The sequence below is a fragment of the Furipterus horrens genome, unplaced genomic scaffold (assembly GCF_987537825.1).
Source record: "Furipterus horrens unplaced genomic scaffold, mFurHor1.1.pri manual_scaffold_6, whole genome shotgun sequence".
In the NCBI taxonomy this organism is placed as follows: domain Eukaryota; kingdom Metazoa; phylum Chordata; class Mammalia; order Chiroptera; family Furipteridae; genus Furipterus; species Furipterus horrens.
This window is the reverse complement of record NW_028327176.1, coordinates 72,065,270-72,085,722: the sequence shown is the minus strand read 5'-3', so window position 1 is coordinate 72,085,722 and position 20,453 is coordinate 72,065,270. Positions and strand designations below refer to the sequence as shown.

Below are 20,453 nucleotides of genomic sequence, written 5' to 3'. Positions count from 1 at the left end.
AAATATACCATTTTAAATGTAGCATTCAATGATTTTTATAAGCATATATATGCATATAACTACCACTACTGTCAAGATACAGAACTTTTCCATCACCCCAAAGGGTTCCTGTGTCCTTTCCAGTCATTCCTCACCCTCACTCCCAGACAACCATTGGCCTGTTTTCTGTCACTGCAGTGAGGCCTCATGAGTTTCACATATAGTTCACTTTTCATAATGCTTCTGAGACACATGATGGACATGTGATTATATAGATCAGTAGCTCATTCCTTCCTTGCTGAGTGGTTGTTCGTTGTGTATACATGAACCATAGTTTGTTCTCCTGCTAATGGACATGTGGATTACATATAAAAATTATATGTTTATATTTAATGTGTATTTTATATAAATTTATTTATTTATTATATACAAATGATAATTTATAGCCTCAAGAGAGGACGGGATACTTATTCTAAAGAAAAAGAGAACAGTTCCAGAACATGGATAATTTTAGAAACTTAAAGTAGGATAGAAATATTTAAAAATTCAATAAAGGTTGGAAGATAATTAAGAAATTATCCCAGAAAGTAGAATTTTAAAATGAAAATAGAAAATGGGAGAGAAATTGAAATGGAAAATTAGAGAGCAAATTTGGGCAGTCTAACACTTAGAAGAGAAAATAGAAAAGAATGTAAGGGAGGAAATTACATAGAAGTACTACCAGGGGCTCTCAGGACTGAAGAATGTTTTTCTAGGTTAAAAATGCCCACCAGGCTCAGCGTATTGAAACAGGACCATCATAAGGCACATTATGGTGGAATTTCAGAGCATGGATAATAAAATGAAGACTCTTAAAAATTTCCCCAGAGGGGAAAAAATGGTCATATCCAAGGATCAGGGATGAAACTACTATGGAGATTCTCAGCTTTTATATGGGCGGGAAAATATTTCCAACCTAGAATGATGTACTCAACCAGACTGTCAGTCAAATGTGACAGTAGAAGTAAACTTGTGTTCGTCAGGTAGGATAATCCTTACCTGTTTCTCCTTTTGGAGAACAGATTTGAATATGATGATTGGAGTTCGCATGATTTGTGATTAACGTCTCTGCGTAATTAGGGCTCGAAACACCCTGATTGCTCCTATCTGATTCTTCCTGGCGATCATTAAAAAAAAAGAAGAAGTAAACTTGTTTCATGCAGTCTAAAATAAACTTACTTCCCTCACATCCTTTCTCTGGGAGTTGTGGGGGATGTGCTTTACCCAATGGAGGGAGTGAACTGAGAAAAAGGAAGACATGGGGTCAGGGAACAGATAGGGTCCAACACAGGAGAAAAGTAAAAGAAATCCCACTTGGCTCATAATGAATAATATTCACTTAACTTTAATAATGCAGACTATGGATTTTAAAAAAGATGAGCTAGACTGATTAAGCCTAGAGAAGATGAGAGCTGATATAATTGAGTTAAAAATCCTTATCCCTAGAATAGAAATCAGAATGTTTCTGCATGTGACAAATCAAGAGTAATATAGACACATGGAAGAAACAACTGTAAAAAGTGAGGGTGGATTTTATGTGAAATGAATTTTACCACAATAAAAAAAAAAAAATAAAGAAAAGAAAAAGAAAAAGGGCCCTGGCTGGATTGAGTGCCAGCCTGAGAACCAAAGGGTTGCCAGTTTGATTCCCAGTCAGGGCACATGCCTGGGTTGCAGGCCAGGTACCCAATTGGGGACATGCAAGAGGCAACCACACATTGATGTTTCTCTCACTCTCTTTCTTCCTCCCTTTCCATCTATCTAAAAATAAATAAATAAAATCTTTTAAAAATTAAAAAAAAGAAAGAAAGAAAAAGGTGAGGAGCCAGCTGATTGAATGGTCAAATAGTTTGTCTTAAAATGAAAATTAAAAATTAAAAGGTGCTTATTTAAAAACCTTTATTTCAGCAAATGTTAGGGGAAAAGAAATCCCTGAGTGAGGAGGGCATCACAGTTGGTATTTTGGTGTATGTCCTTCCAGATAGTTTTATACCCACACAGTGATATAATGATTTCGGTTGAGGAAGTGGAATTATTTAGGAAAATGTTACCCTACTGTTCTTAACATTTTTTTTTTTAATGTAGCAAAATATCACTACCATCTTTTCATTTTAATAAACATTGATCTGCCTCATCATATTGGGTGGCTAGATAGAACTTTGTACGGCTATGCCACATTCATCCTAACCAGTCTCCTATTGGACGTCTAGATTCTTTCTCATTCGCCATTACAAACACTACTACAGTGGACATATTTGTACATAGATCCTTTATATACTTTGTCGATTATGTCCTTAGGATAAATTCTTGGGTATAGGATTGCTGAATCAAATGATATGTACTTGAAATATGTTTTACCAGTTTACCTCAACAGCATTTACTCAGCTGGGATTACAGATGATTTGGTTGGAGAAACAAGACATACATATCAGAGAGTAATGGTTTCTATGGAAATAGGTTAAAGGAGTGATATAAGTGGTAAACAGAAGGAAATGTGACTGTGGGCTGCTGAGAGAAAGCTTCATGGAAGCTATGGGACTTTGAGCTTGGAATTAAACATTGGGTGAGATCTTAGGTAGGCTGGGTTGGGGATGAGGTCAGGAGAGAATGTAACCTGTAGGAAAATGTGTTTTGAAGGTGGCATTTGGCCCATCAGCCTTTAAACTGATACTGATCTTCTCAGCCTTTGGCTGCCTGTTATTCCTCAGTCTGTCTGCCTTCACTTGGGGTTGAAAGACCCAAATGTTCCAGCCTTACATGGGTGTTAAGAACCCACACATGATGAAACGGCACATCGAGAGAGACCAGAACAGGAGTCACTTGAGGACAGCATAAAGGACAAAGAGAAAGTGCAACAGTCAAATCCCCGGTTCCTGTTGACATAGACATGGTAGAAAAAAATAGAAGAGAACTTTAAAAAATAAAACCCTAAAGGTTCTAGAAGTAAACAAAGGATACAACTCAACTTCAGGGTTGTCAAAGATTTCTTAGAATGCAAAAAGCACTAACTCTGTGCTTTATTTGCTATTGCTGCCATAACAAATTACTACAAATTTAGCACTTTAAAACAACACAAATTTATTATTTTACAGTTCCCTGAGGTTAGAAATCCAGTGTACTCCGCTGAGTCTCTGCTTAGAGTCTCACTACATGAAATCGAAGTATCAGCAGGGCTGCATTCCTTCCTGTGGGCCCTAAGGGAGAATCTGTTTCTTTGCTTGTTCTGATTGTTGTCAAAATTTAGTTCCTTATGGTTTTAGGGCTGCAGTCCCCATTTCTTTGCCAGCTACTAGTTGAGACTGGATCTCAGTTTATAAAGGCTGCTCACTTTTCTTGGCAATGGCAGGTCACGTGCCTTTGATACTTTGAATCTCACCTCTTTCTCTGCTCACATCTTTCTTACTCTACCTTTCTCTCCTACTTTTAAGAGTGTATGTGATTAGATTAAGATGTAAACTCACAAAAAGACACTCAGATAATCCAGAATAATCTCCCCATGTCAAGATTCCATGACCTTAGTCACATCTATAGAGTCCTTTTGCCTGTGATGTAATATATTCACTGGTTCCAGCCCTGGCCGGTGTGTCTCAGTAAGTTGGAAATTGTCCTGTAAACCAAAAGGTTGCAGGTTTGATTCGCAGTCAGAGCACACGCCTAGGCTGCAGGTTCCTTCCAGGCAGGGCATGTGTGACATCAATGGTTTTCTCTCGCATCAATGTTTCTCTCCCTTTCTATCTCCCACCCTTCCCCTATCTCTAAAATCAGTAAGCATGTCCTCAGATGAGGCTTAAAAAATTAAAAATAGGCCTGGCTGGTGTGGCTCAGTGGATTGAGTGCCAGTCTGTGAACCGAAAAGTCGCTGGTTTGATATCCGGTCAGGCACATGCCTGGGTTGCAGGCCAGGTCCCCAGCAGGAGATTTGTGAGAGGCAACTGATTATTTTTCTCACACAGTGATCAATGTTTCTCTCCCTCTCTTTCTCCCTCCCTTCTTCTCTCTCTAAAAATAAATAAAATCTTAAAAAATAAATAAATAGAATATTCACAGGTTTCAGGGACTAGGATATGGGTACTTTTGGGGGGAGAGGGATGTTTTTCTGCCTACCACTTCCTAAAATTAAAAATCTAAAATAAAATAATTTAAAAATCTTTAAGAAAATGACTAGATAAATCAAGATTGGAAAAAAGATATTCACAACACATATGCCTGAAAAAACAACAGATCTAAAATAAAATGCTTACAAGTCAACAATTTAAAAGTGAACAATCCAATTTAAAAATCATCAAAAGACTTGATTAGACTCTTGACAAAAGAAGTTATAAAAATGAACAATAAGCATATGATGAAAAGATGCTTAACATCATGGAAGTGCAAATTAAAACACATCCACTAGAACAACTAAGATAAGCACTAACCTCACCAAATGTTGGTGGGGATGCAGAGCAACTGGAATTCATGTACATTGCTGATGGTCTTATAAAATAGTTCAACCACATTAGAAAACTGTTAGCTTATGAAGTGAGGCATATCCTCTGATAGAACCTAGAAATGTCACTCTTAGGTGCTTCTGCAAGAGAAATGAAAATGTAAGTTCACAAAAAGACATGGCCAAGAATGTTTATAGCACCTTTATTTATAATGGTTCAATGTGAAAAAATTCAAAAGCCCATTAACAGAATGGATTAAAAAAATTTTGGTAAACTTACACAATGGAATATAACTCATCAATTTAGAAGAAAGTGAATTATCAATACATATAATAATGTAGGTGAATCTTAAAACATTCCATTTATATGCAATTCAAGAAGAGATGCAAGTGATGGGAGTCAAAGTGGTTGAAGAGGTGGGGAGTTGACTGGAAATACAGCGGGAACTTTCTAGTCTGATGGGAAAAGTTTTCTACCTTGATTTGATGATGGTTACATGGATATATATGATTACCAGAACTCATTGAACTGAAAAGCTGAACTCTTTATATTTTATAATGTCCAATAAAGAATGAAATTCAATATACATGAGAAGATATTACAAAGGGGATAATCAGAGAACCAAAGTTAATTTTCAGAAGTAAAAATCAATCCCTAAATTTTAAATAACCAGTGAGTATTTTAAAAATCAAATGAAAATATTGGGGACAGGAATGGCAGAGTAAGGACCTCCAAAGATTTTTCCTCCATAAAGCCGATGAGAATACTGGCAAAAAAGGTTGAAATCAATTGTTTCAGAACTCTGGAAATTAAGCAAAAGCTGGAGCACTCTGCGTAGTGTTTACTGCTCCTCCAAAAGAGCTAGTTGTGTCTACTAGTGATGAACTTCGATTTACCATATATTTAACCAGTTCCAAGATGTGTATTTTTTCATGTTGTAATATCTCTGTAATAAGAAAGTGTCTCACAATCAATGGCATAGTCTAATGGCAGTGGGTCATTTTTTCTTCCATAGTGCATTTTACAACAGATAGCATGTTAGGTCCAATGAAATAGGACCATTTTTCCTGTGGGTCACTTCTACGATAGAATTTTCTGATTCTTATAATCTATTTCAAAATGCTTAGCACAATAAATTTTCTAACTGGAACAGTTCTAGTTCTGAAAAATAACATTTTTAGTAGTCTTGCATTTGGTATAAGTCTTAAAAGGAGAATAAATAAGCAATGACTCCATTTTTTAAAAAGTTTTGTTTACTTTGCCATAGGATTTTAATTTGCTTCCAATGCACAGCCACGCAGAGACTGTTGGTAGCACAGGCTTAGGGCCAGTATGGGCACGTGGGACACAGGGAGGAGCAGGCGTGTTGTGATTTCATAGACGCCGGGGCTGCTTAGCTCCGTTGGTTAGAAGTTCACAAAGGTTCAACCATTTTGGTGAGACATCATATGAGATTGTTGGTTCTGAGCTCCATTCTATGGGCACAGACGCCCCCTTGAACTCAGCCTCTCGCAGCACTTAGGGCACTGCTGTCATGGGGGTGAGGGCAGGAGGGAAGGAGTGAGAAGAGATGGTTTTCCATTTGAAAAGTCATCTCTCTGTGACAACTGATAATGTAATTGTCTAGTCCTTTTAAGTGTCATTTACTTTTTTGCTCTCTGAGTTTGTGTAGAACCAAGAACTAACTAGAGCCTGATATTAAAGGATTCATTTTTTCCCCATCTTGATTCCGTAGCTTGCAGTGAGCTGCATACACCGTCACTAGATCGGAAACCTAACAGTTTTGTAGCAGTGAGTGTGACCACCCCACCTCAGGCATTCTGGACGAAGCATGCTCAGACAGAGATCATCGAGGTGGGTGCTGCTGGCCCCCGGGCTCTGCCACAGGCTTGCCATGTTCACCTCTCCAGTGGGAGGGCTGCTCAGCAACCTGAGCACCTGTAACTGTGGTAACATCAATGTGATTGTTGCTATTGTCCATGTCTTTTTAGTAATTGATGTTTTTCATCACACTCTTCTGGGTGGCATTTTTATTTGCCATATCCTTTACAGTTATTGCTCAGCTACTGGTTGGCTATTTTTGAACATTGATGCTATAAGGTTGATTGCCTTTTAAGAGGTAAGATCCAATTCTTCCTTGTCACTTGCAGTTGGCTGCTACTTTTGGAGAGTTGTGCTCATGAACCAAAATTTGGAGTAACTCTTAACCTACACTCTTACAGGACATGCCTCTTTTTGTTGTTTTTTATTTTTATATCCTTTTTAGTTGTGTTATACATTTTTTAAAACGTATATTTTATTGATTATGCTATTACAGTTCTAATTTTTTCCCCTTTGACCCCTCTCCTTAGTACCCCTCTTTCCTCCTGCAATTCCTTCATGAGTTCATGCCCATGGGTCATGCGTGTAAGTTCTTTGGCCTCTCCCTTTCCTAATACTATTTTTAACATCCCCCTGTCTATTTTGTACCAACCAATTATGCTTCTTAATCCCTGCACCCCCCCCAGGTGATTATTCTCCAAATCATGTCCAAACCTATGATTATGTTCCTCTTCTAGTTGTTTGCTTAGATTGTTTTTGTTTTTTAGATTCAGTTGTTGATAATTGTGAAGTTGTTGTCATTTTACTGTTCATAGTTTTGATCTTTTTCTTAAATAAATCTTTTTAACATTTCATGTAATAATGGCTTGGTGATGATGAACTCCTTTAGCTTTACTTTGTCTGGGAAACACTTTATCTGCCCTTCCATTCTAAATGATAGCTTTGCTGGTTAGAGTAATCTTGGTTGTAGGTCCTCGCTTTTCATGACTTTGAATATTTCCTGCCAGTTCCTTCTTGCCCACAGTTTCTTTTGGGAAATCAGCTGATAGTCTTATGGGAACTCCTTTGTAGGTAACTCTCTTCTTTTTCTCTTTTCTTTGGGTATACCTTGTTTGGGACTCTCTGTGCTTACTGGACCTGTATGTTTATTCCCTTCACCAAATTAGGGAAGTTTTCTTTCATTATTTTTTAAAATAATTTTTCAATTTCTTGTTCTTCCTCTTCTCCCTCTGGCACCTCTATGATTCAGATGTTGGTATGTTTAAAGTTGTCTCAGAGGTTCCTAAGCCTTTCCTCATTGTTTTGCATTCTTGTTTCGTCTTTCTGTTTTGGTTGAATGTTTATTTCTTCCTTTTTTTCCAAATTGTTGATTTGAATCCCAGCTTTCTTCCCATCACTGTTGGTTCCTGTATATATTTTTTTATTTCGCCTTGTGCTATCTTCATTTCTTCCTTTATTTTTTTGCTGTACTCTGTGAGTTCTCTGAGCATCCTAATCACTAGTGTTTTGAACTTTTCATCTGATAGGTTGGTTATCTCCATTTCATTTATTTCTTTTTCTGGGGTTTCTTTTTTTTTTTTTTTTTTTTTTTTTTGTATTCTTTCATTTGGCTGATATATCTTTGCCTCCTCAATTTGGTAGCCTCCCTGTTTCTTTCTGTGTATTAGGTAGAGGTGCTTTTACTCCTTGTCTTAGTAGCATGGCCTATGTAGCAAAGGGACCTGTAAATTGTGTAGGGGCGAAGCTTTAGGTAATTTCCAGGGTGGGGCAACCTGTTTCACCGCTTTGAGGCTTTGTTTGTGGTGGGAGGCTGGGAAAGGGGACAATGCCACTGCCTGGCTTCTGGCAATTTGTCCAGCTTTTGCCCAGTTTCTGGTCACTTCACCCCCTTCCCATATGTGATTGGCATCCTTCCAGTTGCTGCCCTGAGGTTTGCATATGTTCTAAGACCATGCAGGCCCTTTAAGCAGTGAAAATGCAGCAGTTTCTTCCATGCCCCAACCCCCACCTGTTTTTACAGCCAGAGGTAATGGAGGTTTATCTTCCTGGTGCTGGAACTCTGGGCTGTGTGGTCTGGCCTGGGGCTGGGATCGCTCGCTCCCAGGGTTCCCTCCTGATTTTTATCCACCGCACGTGAATGTGAGACTGTCTGTTCTGCGCTGCCGCCGCCGCTGCTTATCTGAGTACCCCCACCTCTTTACCCCATCCCTGTGGCTCCGCCCTTCCTACCCTTCTGGATGACTGTGGCTTCTTTAAATCCTGGTTGCCAGACTTCCATACAGCTTGATTTTTTGATGGTTCTGGTTGTTACTTGTTCATGAGATCTGGTTGTAATTCTTTCTATGGTTGCATGAGGAGGTGAAGCATGTTTACCTACACCTCCGTCTTGACTGGAAGTTGCTATATATTTACTTTTTACATTAAATGATATGCATTCACCTTGGGAATTTTACAAAAGCATTTCAGCTATGAGTACATTGTATACGTTGTGAAACTAAGTGTAGGAGCTGCTGGTGTGAGATGCTCCAGGGTTCTGTTGGCGGTGCGAGCTCTGTTGTGAATTATCTGCCCCCTGGTAGGCTCTAGAGACTCCCACTGCCCTTCCTCTTCATCCCATTCAGAAGATAGAACTTTTCATTCTTTTGTGAAATTATTTCCAAGTTCAAGTCAACAGTTCTGTTCTCTAAGCCTTTGTTGAGCACTGCCGACCCACAAAACCCAGTGCTGGGTGCTGCGGGAGATACGGAGACCGTTGAAGCCCAGCCCCTGCCCCCCAGAGGTTTACCACCCTGTGGGTGGGGGGCAAAGAGGAGTGTGTCCGCCTCTATCCCGGCAGAGTGTGCGGGGTGTTAGAGATGAGGACAGCACTGGGAGGATGGGTTCCCAGCCAGTTTTGAGGATCAGAGGTGGCTTCCTGAGGCACTTAGTGAAATTCTGGCTCATGAAATCTGGGGTGGGGCCTAAGACTCTGTTTCTCACAGGTGCCAGTTAATGCCATTGTTGGTAGTCCAGGGACCACATGTTCAGAGCATCACAGAGTTCTGTGGGAGTGATGCAAAGGCCTGGCGGTGGGGGAGCGTCAGGTGGCTTGGAGAATAACTTTAGCCTGTTTGGTATGTGCAAAAGGCACAGATGGAGAGCAAGGGGGACACCTTGAACACCAGGCTGGGAGTTTGCAGCTGGCCAGCGCAGGCTTTTATGCGAGGGTCACCTAACCAGACTCAGACATTTGTATGGGAGTGTGACAAGGCACCTGGTAGCATTGGGAAGGAGGGGCAAGAAGGGGTGCACGTGAGAGAGGATTTGTGGAAGAATTCATTGTCACTAGATGGTTGAGAATGGCAGAGAAGGAGACACTTGAAGAAGATGCCCAAGTTTGTAGCCTCCTTGGATGGGGAGTCAGAGGGGGTTAGCCAGAAGCGGGTGGAGGGAGGCTGGGCGGGCTGTCCAGTGGACTGAGAGCCTGGGTGTGAGCTGCAGAGGGCACACAGCCAGAGGCATGGACCCCACCACAGGTACAAACAGGAACCATTAACCATTTGCCTGAGATAATTACATCTGCCTGAGAAAGAGAATATGATATATATCGTGGGGCATTGGGGGAGGGGGTGAGGCTATGCTGCCAGGAAATAGCCACCTATGATCTAGAAACTAACAGCTTGTCTTCAAAAAGGGAAAGCCTTGAAAAGGCCTTAATTGTTCCAACCACAGGATTGTAGAAATAAGAAACGATATAAGCCATTCATTTTCTCTGTCCTCCTTGGCACATCTTACAGGAACAGCCCAAAGTAGTAGGTGTAATCACATAACTCATCTAAAGTTGGCCAACCTGTTTCCATTTTATAAAACCCCTCTTGCTGAGGAGAAGCCCTTATAGCAATCCCTGGGCTGTGCGGGGCCCATTCCCTTCGCTGAATCAGTAAGGGACTGTCAGACTCCTTCGTTCTTCTTGAAAAGCAGGTTTGTGTTTGTCTACATCCATTTAACCAGCATGAGCATTTGTGTTGATCCAAGTTGGTAGGAATCTTAGTTTCTTGTTCTGAAAATGTTGGTGTATTTCATGAGCAATTATTTTAAAATTTAAACTCCATGTTCTGATGATTTTCTTTTCCATTCTAGGGAACCAACAATCCTATATTTCTAAGCAGTATTGCCTTCTTCCAAGACTCTCTTATCAACCAGATGACACAAATCAAACTATCCGTGTATGACGTCAAAGACAGATCTCAGGGAACAGTTAAGTAACACATGGTTCATAGGATTTCCTTCCCTTTTTAAAGTTCTGTAATCATTTCAGTGAGAGGTGAACATGAGATTGACTTCACTTCTGGCTTGCATATTAACTGATGTCTAAATGGATTTGTCTTTGGGAATTTCTTTCTGAGCACCCTGTTGTGCTCCTGCGGTGAGGGGCAGAGGTGTTGTGGGCCTGGTCTCTGGAGCAGAGGCAGAGCAAGCAGACTCATGCTGCCTTTCCCTCTTCCTCAGATGTATTTACTGGGCTCTGGGACATTCATTGTCAAGGACCTGCTCCAAGACAGGCATCATCGGTTGCATTTAACACTAAGGTTGGTATTTACTTTTGTTCCTTTGAAAGGATCTGGAGTTATGAGGTCTAGGGACAGACAGGGAAGGGCCCATTTCCTGCCCCCTCCCAGAGGCTGGTCTCAGCAGGGAGTGGTTGTCCCCTACCGAGGCCCTACTGGGGATGGGCATGCCTGGCCTTTGTAGGAAAAACGAGCATAACTGGCTCAGACCTGAAGGAAAACCTAGGCATGTACCTAACAAACAAAATGTATTTGTATCTTATCTGCCTCCTTCCCAATAGAGTGTCAGCTCCCAGAGAGGGAATTTTGTCTGTTTTGCTTCATTGCTGTATCTTAAGCATGGAGAATAGAGCGTGGGGCTCAGTAAATACTTGTGAGAGGACCCCCTCCCTCCCCCCGCCACTGCCACTGTGTCCCTAGAAGGAAGATGAAAGGTGTCAAGATGGCAGACCTTCCTAAATTCATTTTAGGGGCTACTCTCACCCAACCCCTGACTTGGTGTTCTTGTTTTCAAAATAATGTGAGAAGTGGGAAAATGGTTCAAAATAGCACAGAAAGTTTTCAGAACGGATGAATTCCCCGCTGGACAGTGTGCCGTTCTGCAGCTGTGGGGACAGGCCTGCTGCAGGTATGGCGGGATAGAGCCCTGCAATGTCCTTGGTGTGAACGGAGAACTGAATCAGTTTGGAGGAAGAGTCTTGGGGAGAACGGGAGGGGTTGTGTGGGGGAACGGGCTCTTTGAGAAAAATACCCAGGTACATCATATGCCAGAAGTAATTCTAGTTGGATTAGCCTTACATGTAAGAACTGGACATCATCCTTTTTAAAAGAAGCTAAAGATGAGTATTGCGAGAATGTGGGGAAAAGGACTTTTCTGGGCATGAGAGCAATGAGAAAAAGTCACAAAGGAAAAGGGCAGTAGCAATGACCACATAAAAATTAGAACTGGCCAAATTGGGCATCTTAAATAAAAAGCCAAGGGATTCCCTGGATGAATCAGATGGGCCTGGGCCGCCACAGCCCCTGAGTGGGCTACCTGGGGCTGGACTGGCATCAGCTGTATTGTACCTGGATTCAGAGGCTTTGGGAAGCCCTGGGTGACCTCAGCTGACTTGGTTGGGATCCAGGCCTAGGCCTTGGGGCATACCAGAGCTTGAGGTCGGATGGGAAGGAGCAGAAAGAAGTCCAGTACCAGAAGAAGGTTCTCACCAGTCCTAATTCTGGGATGTGGGGCAGGGGTCAGCCCCGGGGGCAGCAAGCATTGTCCCCTCCCCTCAATTTCACCAGGCATGCTCCTGCTTCTCTGTAGAGCTTTGTCTTTTCCTCTGTGCCCCTGCATTTTCCTGTCTGCTGCCCCCGGAGCCTGGGCACACAGTGAATGCTGCCTGACTGACCAGCTGGCCAAGCCCTGGTGTGCCCTGGACCCCTTGGTGACGCAGGATGGCTGGGCTTTAAGCAGAGTCAGTGACAACACTTACCGAAGTGCATTGCTCATTGCAGGTCTGCAGAGAGTGACCGCGTGGGTAACATCACGGTCATCGGCTGGCAGATGGAGGAGAAGTCAGACCAGCGTCCTCCAGTGACCCGGTCTCTAGACACTGTCAATGGGAGGGTGAGCCGACCCCTTTATCCCCTCCATTAGAAAAAGGAGTACTCAATTATTAATAAATGAATTCTGTTTTTTGGGTGTCCCCCCTCATATTTATCGTGGAGCTGATGGTGGGCATTAATCTGAAGAGTTCTTCTATGACACCTGTAGGCCTCCACTTCTCCTGAGTGCTGTGCACTCATCTGAGTCTCATCATTTTCTTGTGCTTTTCTGTACATGTTACTAGATGGTCCTGCCTGTTGATGAGAGCTTGACCGAAGCGTTAGGAATACGATCCAAATATGCTTCATTGCGAAAAGACACCTTACTGAAATCAGGTAAACAGCTTCCTCCATTGGTACTCAAGCCACTCTCGAGAGTGGCCACTTGGGCCTGTGGTCACCCTTTCCAATCTACCTGCTGTGATTGTCACAGCCGTGCACCCTGACAGTCTCCTCTCTGCTGTGTTCTTTTTGCCAGCATAAAGAGTTGGTAGTACTCCTGGGAAGGGGCTTACTCCTTTGCCTCATCCTTGTTTTGCATTGGGCTTAATGACTGCCATCCTCACTGTCCCAGCTTACACTTCGGAGTTAGTCACACATTCTCGGACAAGAACATTGCATGTCTCGGGAAGAGCATTCAAGCTCAGTCACCTGGTGGGTTTTGGTTTAGGTGTTTAATTTCCTTGAGATGACTAGTAAGAAGACTGAGGGTGCCAGCACCATTGAGGGCCTGGGGAGGAGGACCCGGCGCTGGTCTACAGTCTGCTTACACACAGCCTCTGTCTCCTCATCGTCCCACCTCAGTGTTCGGTGGCGCCATCTGCCGCATGTACCGGTTCCCCACCACCGATGGCAACCACCTGCGGATCCTGGAGCAGATGGCGGAGAGCGTGCTCTCCCTGCATGTGCCCCGGCAGTTCGTGAAGCTGCTGCTGGAAGAAGACGCAGCCAGGTGAGGCCAAGTGGAGTGGCTGGCCACCCACCATGCCCAGGTCACATGCCCTTTTCCTTCTGGAAAGCTCTTAGATGTGTTTGGTGGACAGAGCACTGGCACCAGATAGGCCAGATAGCAAACCCAGCCTCTGCCACTTGCCTGCTCTGTGGCCTGGGCTTCCAAAGCCTCCGTTTGCTCACCTGTATCTTGGGGTTTCCTACAAGGACTTCGCAAGATAATGCGCCGAGAGCACCAGATGTGTGCCCAGCACTTAGTACCTGCTCTCTTCCCCTCTCCTTTCACCTCTCACTTGGCCTCAGAAAGTTAAAAATAGCTGGTTTTCCTTTGGTTAGGGCTGCCTGGGTCAGCAGTTTCCTTGGGCAGAGCTGCAGCGATATGGGCTCCAGAAGGTGAAGTAGGACCCACTGAAGCATTCTTCCAGCTCAGGGCACATGTCATTGGTCCCAAGGCAGGGAGAAGTCTGTGAGGTGGCTCAGGGCCTGCAAGCTCTATCTCCCAAGCTTTGTCTCCAGCACTGTCATTACTGCTCCTTGTCATAAAACTTTGTTAATTACAAACAAAAAACAGAAGCATGAAAGAAGACAATGCAGCCAGAATCTGATTGTTTTAATACTGCTATTTTGTTTTAAGTTTTTATCTTGAAAATATTCAGACTTAAAGAAAATTGGCAAGAAATGCAGAGAGCTGCTTTCTCTATTTGTACATTTTTTATATGTATTTTAATTTAAAAATTTTCTCTTTTAGCTTTTTGTATTTGTATCTCTCTATATAGCTATCATATATCTTCCCTTTTCTTCTTACTGTTCCCAATTAGGGCATAATCTCCCATTATTTGTATTAGATATGTACTTATATGTACTGTAATGTTAAAGACTTTGTTCACATAACAGGCATTTTGCTTTCGAAGGCAGTGTTGTTTTTCACCCCTCAAGATGGGCACTGTGCTGAGTGCAGAGGCTTCTTGATGAGTGAGGCGGACCATGGGAGACTGGCACTGACAGAGAACCAGGGCTACACAGGATCCCGGGATGTGTCAGCGGACAGTGAAAGGGGGCTGTGAAAGGAGGGTGGCCCGCACGGGCCTCTGTGAGATGGTGACATTAAACTGACATCAGAGGCATAGGAAGGAGCCACATGAAGCACAGGCGGACGCCCAAGAGAGGGGCTACTCCAGCGAGGCCCTGGGGCTCTTGTGTGCGTTGGCCGACCTCAGGCTGAGATCAGAGGCCTCAGTGCGCAAGGACACTGGTCTCTCACACCCCCACCGCCTGGCCTGCACTGGGTGTTCTTTTACATTAATTTTGCTAATTTAATAAAATAGAACAACTTTTTTTAACATCAGTCAATAGATGCCTAAAAACTTTGATAAAATTAGCTTTTTATTTTCCTCAGAGGAAAATGTACATAGTATAAAAAGCCAAATAATGCCAAAGACTTTAATATAAGTCTCAGGGCTCAACTTCCTGATCCCAGAAACAGCCACTTTCATCTGTTTTAGTGTTGACTGCTGTATTTCTAAATAGGTGTATAGAGTACTTGTAATCAGTTTCAGGGATTAGCTACTGGTTTCCTATGAAATGAAGACTTTAGGTCTTTTATACTTTTCTGCTCTCCAGTTTCCTAAAATGGTTATTCTTTTTTTTTTTTTTTTAATCTATCTTGTGTTTTGTTATTCTGATTATGTAGCTATTATTTACTGCTGAGCTAAGAAGTTATATTTCAGTTCTTATACAGCTTTTGTTTTTCTGGCGAGAACAGATCATAGCATTTGCTTACGGCCTCTAGCCCCCATGCTCTGGGAGGACTGTATGTAGTTCTCTTCTGCCCAGACCCAGACGGGTTGTGGCTCAAGCCTTCGCCTGTGTGGTTTGCGATGCAAGCCTGGGTGTCAGGGCCATGGCAGAGCCGCTCTCCTCTTCACTCTTCCACTTAATTTGCCTTGAACATTTGACTAAATTTCTGTAAAAAGCTTCCCTGTGCACTTGCAAGGTGGCTGGTGGTCTGCCTTTCATATAGTCCTTTCTTCTGGAGGATCTGTCATGCACCCTGCTTGCCACGTAGCCTGGGCCTTCCCTGGCATTAGCGGTACCTCCATGTACACTGTTCTCTGGGTTGGTGTGGACTCCTGTGCCTCTCCAGGGAAGTGAGCTGGCTCCACGGCCTGCCATGTGTGTCTTGCTTGTAGAGTGTGTGAACTGGAGGAGTTGGGGGAGCTGTCCCCTTGCTGGGAGAGCCTCCGGCGTCAGATTGTCACTCAGTACCAGACCATCATCCTCACGTACCAGGAGAACCTGACTGACCTCCATCAGTACAAAGGTGGGTACCAGGTCTCATCTTCATCTCGACACTGCACACTCCATTTTCCCACCTGAAACTCTGGAACCCACAATTGCTCAGATATTCTCACTGACAGACACTCTAATGGATTTTTAAAAATAGATTCTCATGTAGGTGTTACTTCTTTAATATTTAGATTTTTCAGATCGTAATTAAAAAGACAGACCTGCGAATTGCATTGAAAATTCCTTCCCAGGTGTCATCTGCCAAACCAATCACTATGGGATGAAATTTGGGAAAGACAAAGTTATAAGCTGTTGGTTCATGTTATTTCTTCATCTTGGTCTAATATCAGTGAAATGCCCAAAGGACATAGGCTGTTTGCCTTCAGACAAAGCAGTTTCCTAAATTTCCCAGTTGAACATACAGATTGAGTGGAACTCTCCATTTTAAGGCTCAAAAGGGAGAATGAAGTACAGACACCTCATGTTTTCTTGGAAGATGCCATTGTATTTTCAAAACACTCTCAGGGAAGATTTAGAGGACTGTTCTTTTGTTCTTATTTCCTTTTTATTCCAAATTGATTTTTTTTTTTTTTTTTTTTTTTTTTTTGCTTTCCATTGCTTTATTCTCTGTCTTTAGATTCTTCCCTCCTCTTCTTCATTATGAAATTTCAGGATTGAAAGAAAATCATAAGCTCTTAATGCAGTTTTGACACAGACTGTATGAATATGCTCATGAACTTGGCTGAGAAGAAGCCAGATACAGGAGTGATGCCAAATGGGTTTGCATTCAATCTGAAGAACAGATCTAAGTATATTTCTAAGAGAAATGGCAGCATTTGCCTGAAGGAACTTAGGGTCCTACCCATGTTGGATGCCTGTTAGCTGGGAAAGTCTGACACCCATGCAGCCTTGAGTTTTCTAGAGTAGAGCTTTTCAAATGTCACTGTGTGTCGTACTTCAGAGAGTCTTGTTAATAGCAGATGTGGGATTCTACAGTTTTAACAGGCTCTCTGGCTGCTAGTACCTAGTGAACAATCTCTTGTGACAAAATGCAGAACAAACAGTGGTTGGTCTGTATTTTGTATACTGCAAAATAAATGCATCTTCCTTCAGTAGATGCAATGTTTCTTCTACCATTCTGATTGTCGGTATAATTTGTAATCCCTTTCTTTTCTAGTCATGGAGTTCCTTACTTAATTAGTTATGGATTCTGACTATAGAAATAAGATTGTGGATATTTGCTACAAAACATCATTCAGCCTCCTTAACCACCCAAGCATATAGAAGGGAACATGTTTAAGTTTGTATTCCAGAGTGGCGTAATTAATGCTGACTATCATCTATTCATCCTGATAGAACCAGGGTAATGAGAAGACCTTTTCAGCATTTTTCAGAATTGAAATGTGTTGGTTTAGTCACACCTCTCAGTTCAGAGCTGAGTCAGGGGTAGGCGGGCATCATCACCATCGCCATCTGAAACTGCTTCTCCCTGCTCTATTCACCACCAAGGCACCCAGAACCAGCCTCCTGGCCAGCGAGCTGCCCTCCCTTCTGTGTTTCACCCACCCACTATCTGGAAATGAAATGTACCGGTAGGCAACCCAGCATTGCCTAGGCCCTCGACCAACACATACTTGTCTTTTTGAACAGCATACCCAAAATATACCTTTTTTCCTTGCCGTTCTGAATGCGGGATACATGTTGATGACCTTTGTTTTCTAATATTCTGCTTCTTAGGTCCCTCATTTAAAGCAAGCAGTTTGAAAGCAGATAAAAAGTTGGAATTTGTTCCCACAAACTTGCACATACAAAGGATGAGAGTTCAAGATGATGGAGGATCAGGTAATTCTTTTACTGCCCTTCTTGTGGAATTGCATCTCACTTCTGTTCTCCCTGTGTACTTGGTCCCATTGCTGCCCCACATCTGCCCCAGCCTTGCCTGTGTGCCCTGCTGGGCAGCTCAGATAAATGACACATTGCAGGACCTTTATGAGGTCTTCATTAAAGAGCACAAACCCCTTCCTCCGGTTTCTCCTCCATCCATCTTCCTTTGTGTCTCTGTAGTAGAAAACTGCCCATCAGCCATCCTTCTGAAGGAGGGATGCCAGCTGAGTATTGCCTCCTGCCCTGTGTGGCTCCACCCTGGGATGTACAGGGGCCCTTGGACAGCCCAGGCTGTGGGACTAAGGGAAGCACAGGTTGCTTGGGCCTGGGTGGAGGGTCAGGACCCAGAGCTGTGTGCATATCCCTGTAGCCGGCTTGTCCACAGGCCCAAGCCCAGAGTAACGGAGGAGAGCTTTCTGTCATTCAGATCAGAGCTACGACATCGTCACCATTGGGGCGCCAGCAGCACACTGCCAAGGTTTTAAGTCAGGAGGCCTCCGCAAAAAGCTGCACAAATTTGAAGAGACCAAGAAACAGTAAGTTCTTGGAGGTGTTCATGGTCCTTGTACAGCTGTCTGATGCTTCCTATATTAAAAAAAAAATCAGGATATGACCACAAAAACATCCAGCCATTCAGTCTGCTTTTTCATGGTGAGAGAGGCTGCCTCGTGGCCGGTCCCTGTGCTGCTCTGTGTGCGCGCGCGACTGAGCGGGGTGGGTGAGGAGACCACCTGATCAGTTGTCTCGCCCTGCAAATTGAAATCCACCTTTAAAGTGGTGCTTCTGGAGGCTGCCCTGTGTGAATTGCTGGCTTAGCTGTCCTTGAGAGTCCCTGGTCAGTCAGTTGAATGTCCCAAAATGTGCAGCCTGAGGGAGGCTGCCACGGACAAACATTCTCAGTTTTTCAAGGCTCGGGGGCTGCCTGCATCTGCTGTGTGTGTTGAGCTGGAAGCTGTCAGCCGGCGGGGAGGGGCGCTGCAGAGGGCTCAGTGAGCAGCAGCTGGAGGCACGGTGGCCTGGTTCTTCGGTGCCCTGGGGAGAGGAGTGAGGGCAGAGCCAACCTCAGTGCGGGGCTGTGCGCCGTGAGCAGGGCCGCAGGGCTGACAGAGCCAGGCCTGGCCCTGAGGCACTCTGGGCCCAGAGCGAGCAGTGTCATGCTCGGGAAAAAGCACACAGAGTGTGCCGTGGAGTGTGGAGCAGTGATGATAGGGGGAAGGCTGTAACTCCAAACATGTGGGAGGTGATCTTCCAGGATGTCACTCGTCAAGATTTAAATAGATCAAGGGATGTGAGTATAAGAAGTGGAGGTGGTGAGTGTAGATGGTCCTGTAAAATACTTGGACCGTGAAATAGAGGATGAAGGTCTCAGGTCTGGGGAAGGCGATTATGACGTGAGCGTGTGTTTAGGCTGAAAGGAAAGGTAGAAGTAAATGAGGTAGATAGAGGAGAACATGGATGGAGCAGGTTCTGGAGAAGATGGGAAGAGGCAGGGCCAGGCAGTTAAGGGGCATGAGAAGAAGTTGAGGCTGCAGAGAGATTTTTGAAGTGGGAAGGAGCAAGCTGAAGGTTTGGTGGAACAACTGCAGAATGTGGAGTTGAAAGGTCACACATTTATCACTGGGGTTGGAACAGCTGGAGGGGAGGTGAAGCAAAGGCCTAGGGAATGTCAAGGGAGTCGCACAGGTGGTCAGGTGGAGAGCGTTAGCAGGTGCCAGAGCCAGGGAGCCCTTGCCTGGCTGTGCTGCCATGGCTGGGAGTCAGGACATGGCTGGAGAAAACTGACCTCGGACTGGATCATGGATGGATGAAAGGTCAGGTGCAGTGGTCGGTCAGTATGCTGAGGGGTCAGTGTGCAGCTAGGCGTGTCACTGACCATGGAGCTGAGGCTAGAATGGGGACAGGTGGGTGAGAGACAGTGTTCTGTGAGAAGTCACCATTCAGGTATGTGCACAGATTGCCCTGAGCCAGAGAAGTCCTGGAGATGGGAGAAGGAGGAAGAGGAAGAGGCCTGGTTAGAAAGGGGAGTTTCAGCCTTGGGTGGGGGAACATTCTCTGGAAGGTCCCCACACAGCCTGCTTCATCTTGATTCATACCCACCAAGGGCTCTTTCCTGCTCAGACAAGCCAGGTGACCACACTTGCCTGAGGACTCACTGACTCTGGTGTTTCTCTGGACATTGTGACAACTAGAAGGCTTCCTGTCCCCACCACAACTCTGCACAGCCAGCAGGGGTTGTGTGTCTGTCAGACCATTGCATGTGGCTGTGTGGAGTGTGAGCGTGTGATTTGAGGGTGGCGCGGAGGCCCTCGGGGCAAAGCCAGTCAAGAGGGGGTGCCCCTGGCTGTCCTCATCAGGAAGTTCGGCATGCTGGTGCCTGACTACTCTGTGTTAGCTTCGGAACTTCTTGTCTCCAAAATGCCTTGGTGGTATTTCTCAAATATATAATATGACTTTTTACTTAATTTCCTGCCAATGACATAAAACCCTTGGCAGAAATGGTTTTCATCACTGGAACTTTCCTTTCAATGCAGCTGTAACTTGCCCACCAGTGGGATGTCTCCTTGGGCGTAAGCACGGGCCCTGACGTTGCTGTAATGAATAAGCACACAGGCTCATAAGTTAATTGTCCTTCAAAAAGTAAATTCAAGTATTTTGACAAAAGATAACTTGGCTTTTTAATTTTTTGTTTTGCATTTGGTGTTTGCTAACAAATGCTAATATTTCATTTTGGTTCTTTTCTTTAGCAGTTTTGAGGAATGTTGGTGAGTTTTCTGTCGAGAGAGTGTCTGTCTGAGTCTTGCTCTCATGCAGAGAAAGCCTGTGCCGTCCCCTCCCCTGAGAGGTGCTTCACCCTGGGTGCCACTGTGGGCTGTTGGTTAAAGCCCATGAACAGTTCTCCTTCCAACTGCAATGTTCTTTGGTAATGAAT

At 43.9% G+C, this 20,453-nt stretch overlaps 1 protein-coding gene and 1 non-coding gene across 11 annotated transcripts in view; both read left to right on the top strand.

Moving 5' to 3' along the window:
• INPP4A (inositol polyphosphate-4-phosphatase type I A) overlaps positions 1 to 20,453 on the top strand; it is a 122,001-nt gene that overhangs the window by 63,816 nt on the left and 37,732 nt on the right. For 6 of the 10 annotated variants that reach the window (XM_090281765.1, XM_090281761.1, XM_090281764.1 and 3 more), the window contains exons 5-14: positions 6,181 to 6,299; positions 10,386 to 10,502; positions 10,755 to 10,834; positions 12,314 to 12,425; positions 12,649 to 12,739; positions 13,208 to 13,355; positions 15,544 to 15,674; positions 17,378 to 17,482; positions 17,952 to 18,060; positions 20,269 to 20,286. In XM_090281765.1, the coding sequence (XP_090137891.1) occupies positions 6,181 to 6,299; positions 10,386 to 10,502; positions 10,755 to 10,834; positions 12,314 to 12,425; positions 12,649 to 12,739; positions 13,208 to 13,355; positions 15,544 to 15,674; positions 17,378 to 17,482; positions 17,952 to 18,060; positions 20,269 to 20,286 (1,030 nt within the window). The remainder of the gene's footprint in view (positions 1 to 6,180; positions 6,300 to 10,385; positions 10,503 to 10,754; positions 10,835 to 12,313; positions 12,426 to 12,648; positions 12,740 to 13,207; positions 13,356 to 15,543; positions 15,675 to 17,377; positions 17,483 to 17,951; positions 18,061 to 20,268; positions 20,287 to 20,453) is intronic. The other 4 variants (XM_090281767.1, XM_090281766.1, XM_090281762.1 and 1 more) reach the window with 1 other exon arrangement.
• Positions 995 to 1,130, top strand: LOC150006480 (U8 small nucleolar RNA). Its single transcript, XR_016512112.1, has one exon. It is a non-coding gene; the product is annotated as a U8 small nucleolar RNA (small nucleolar RNA).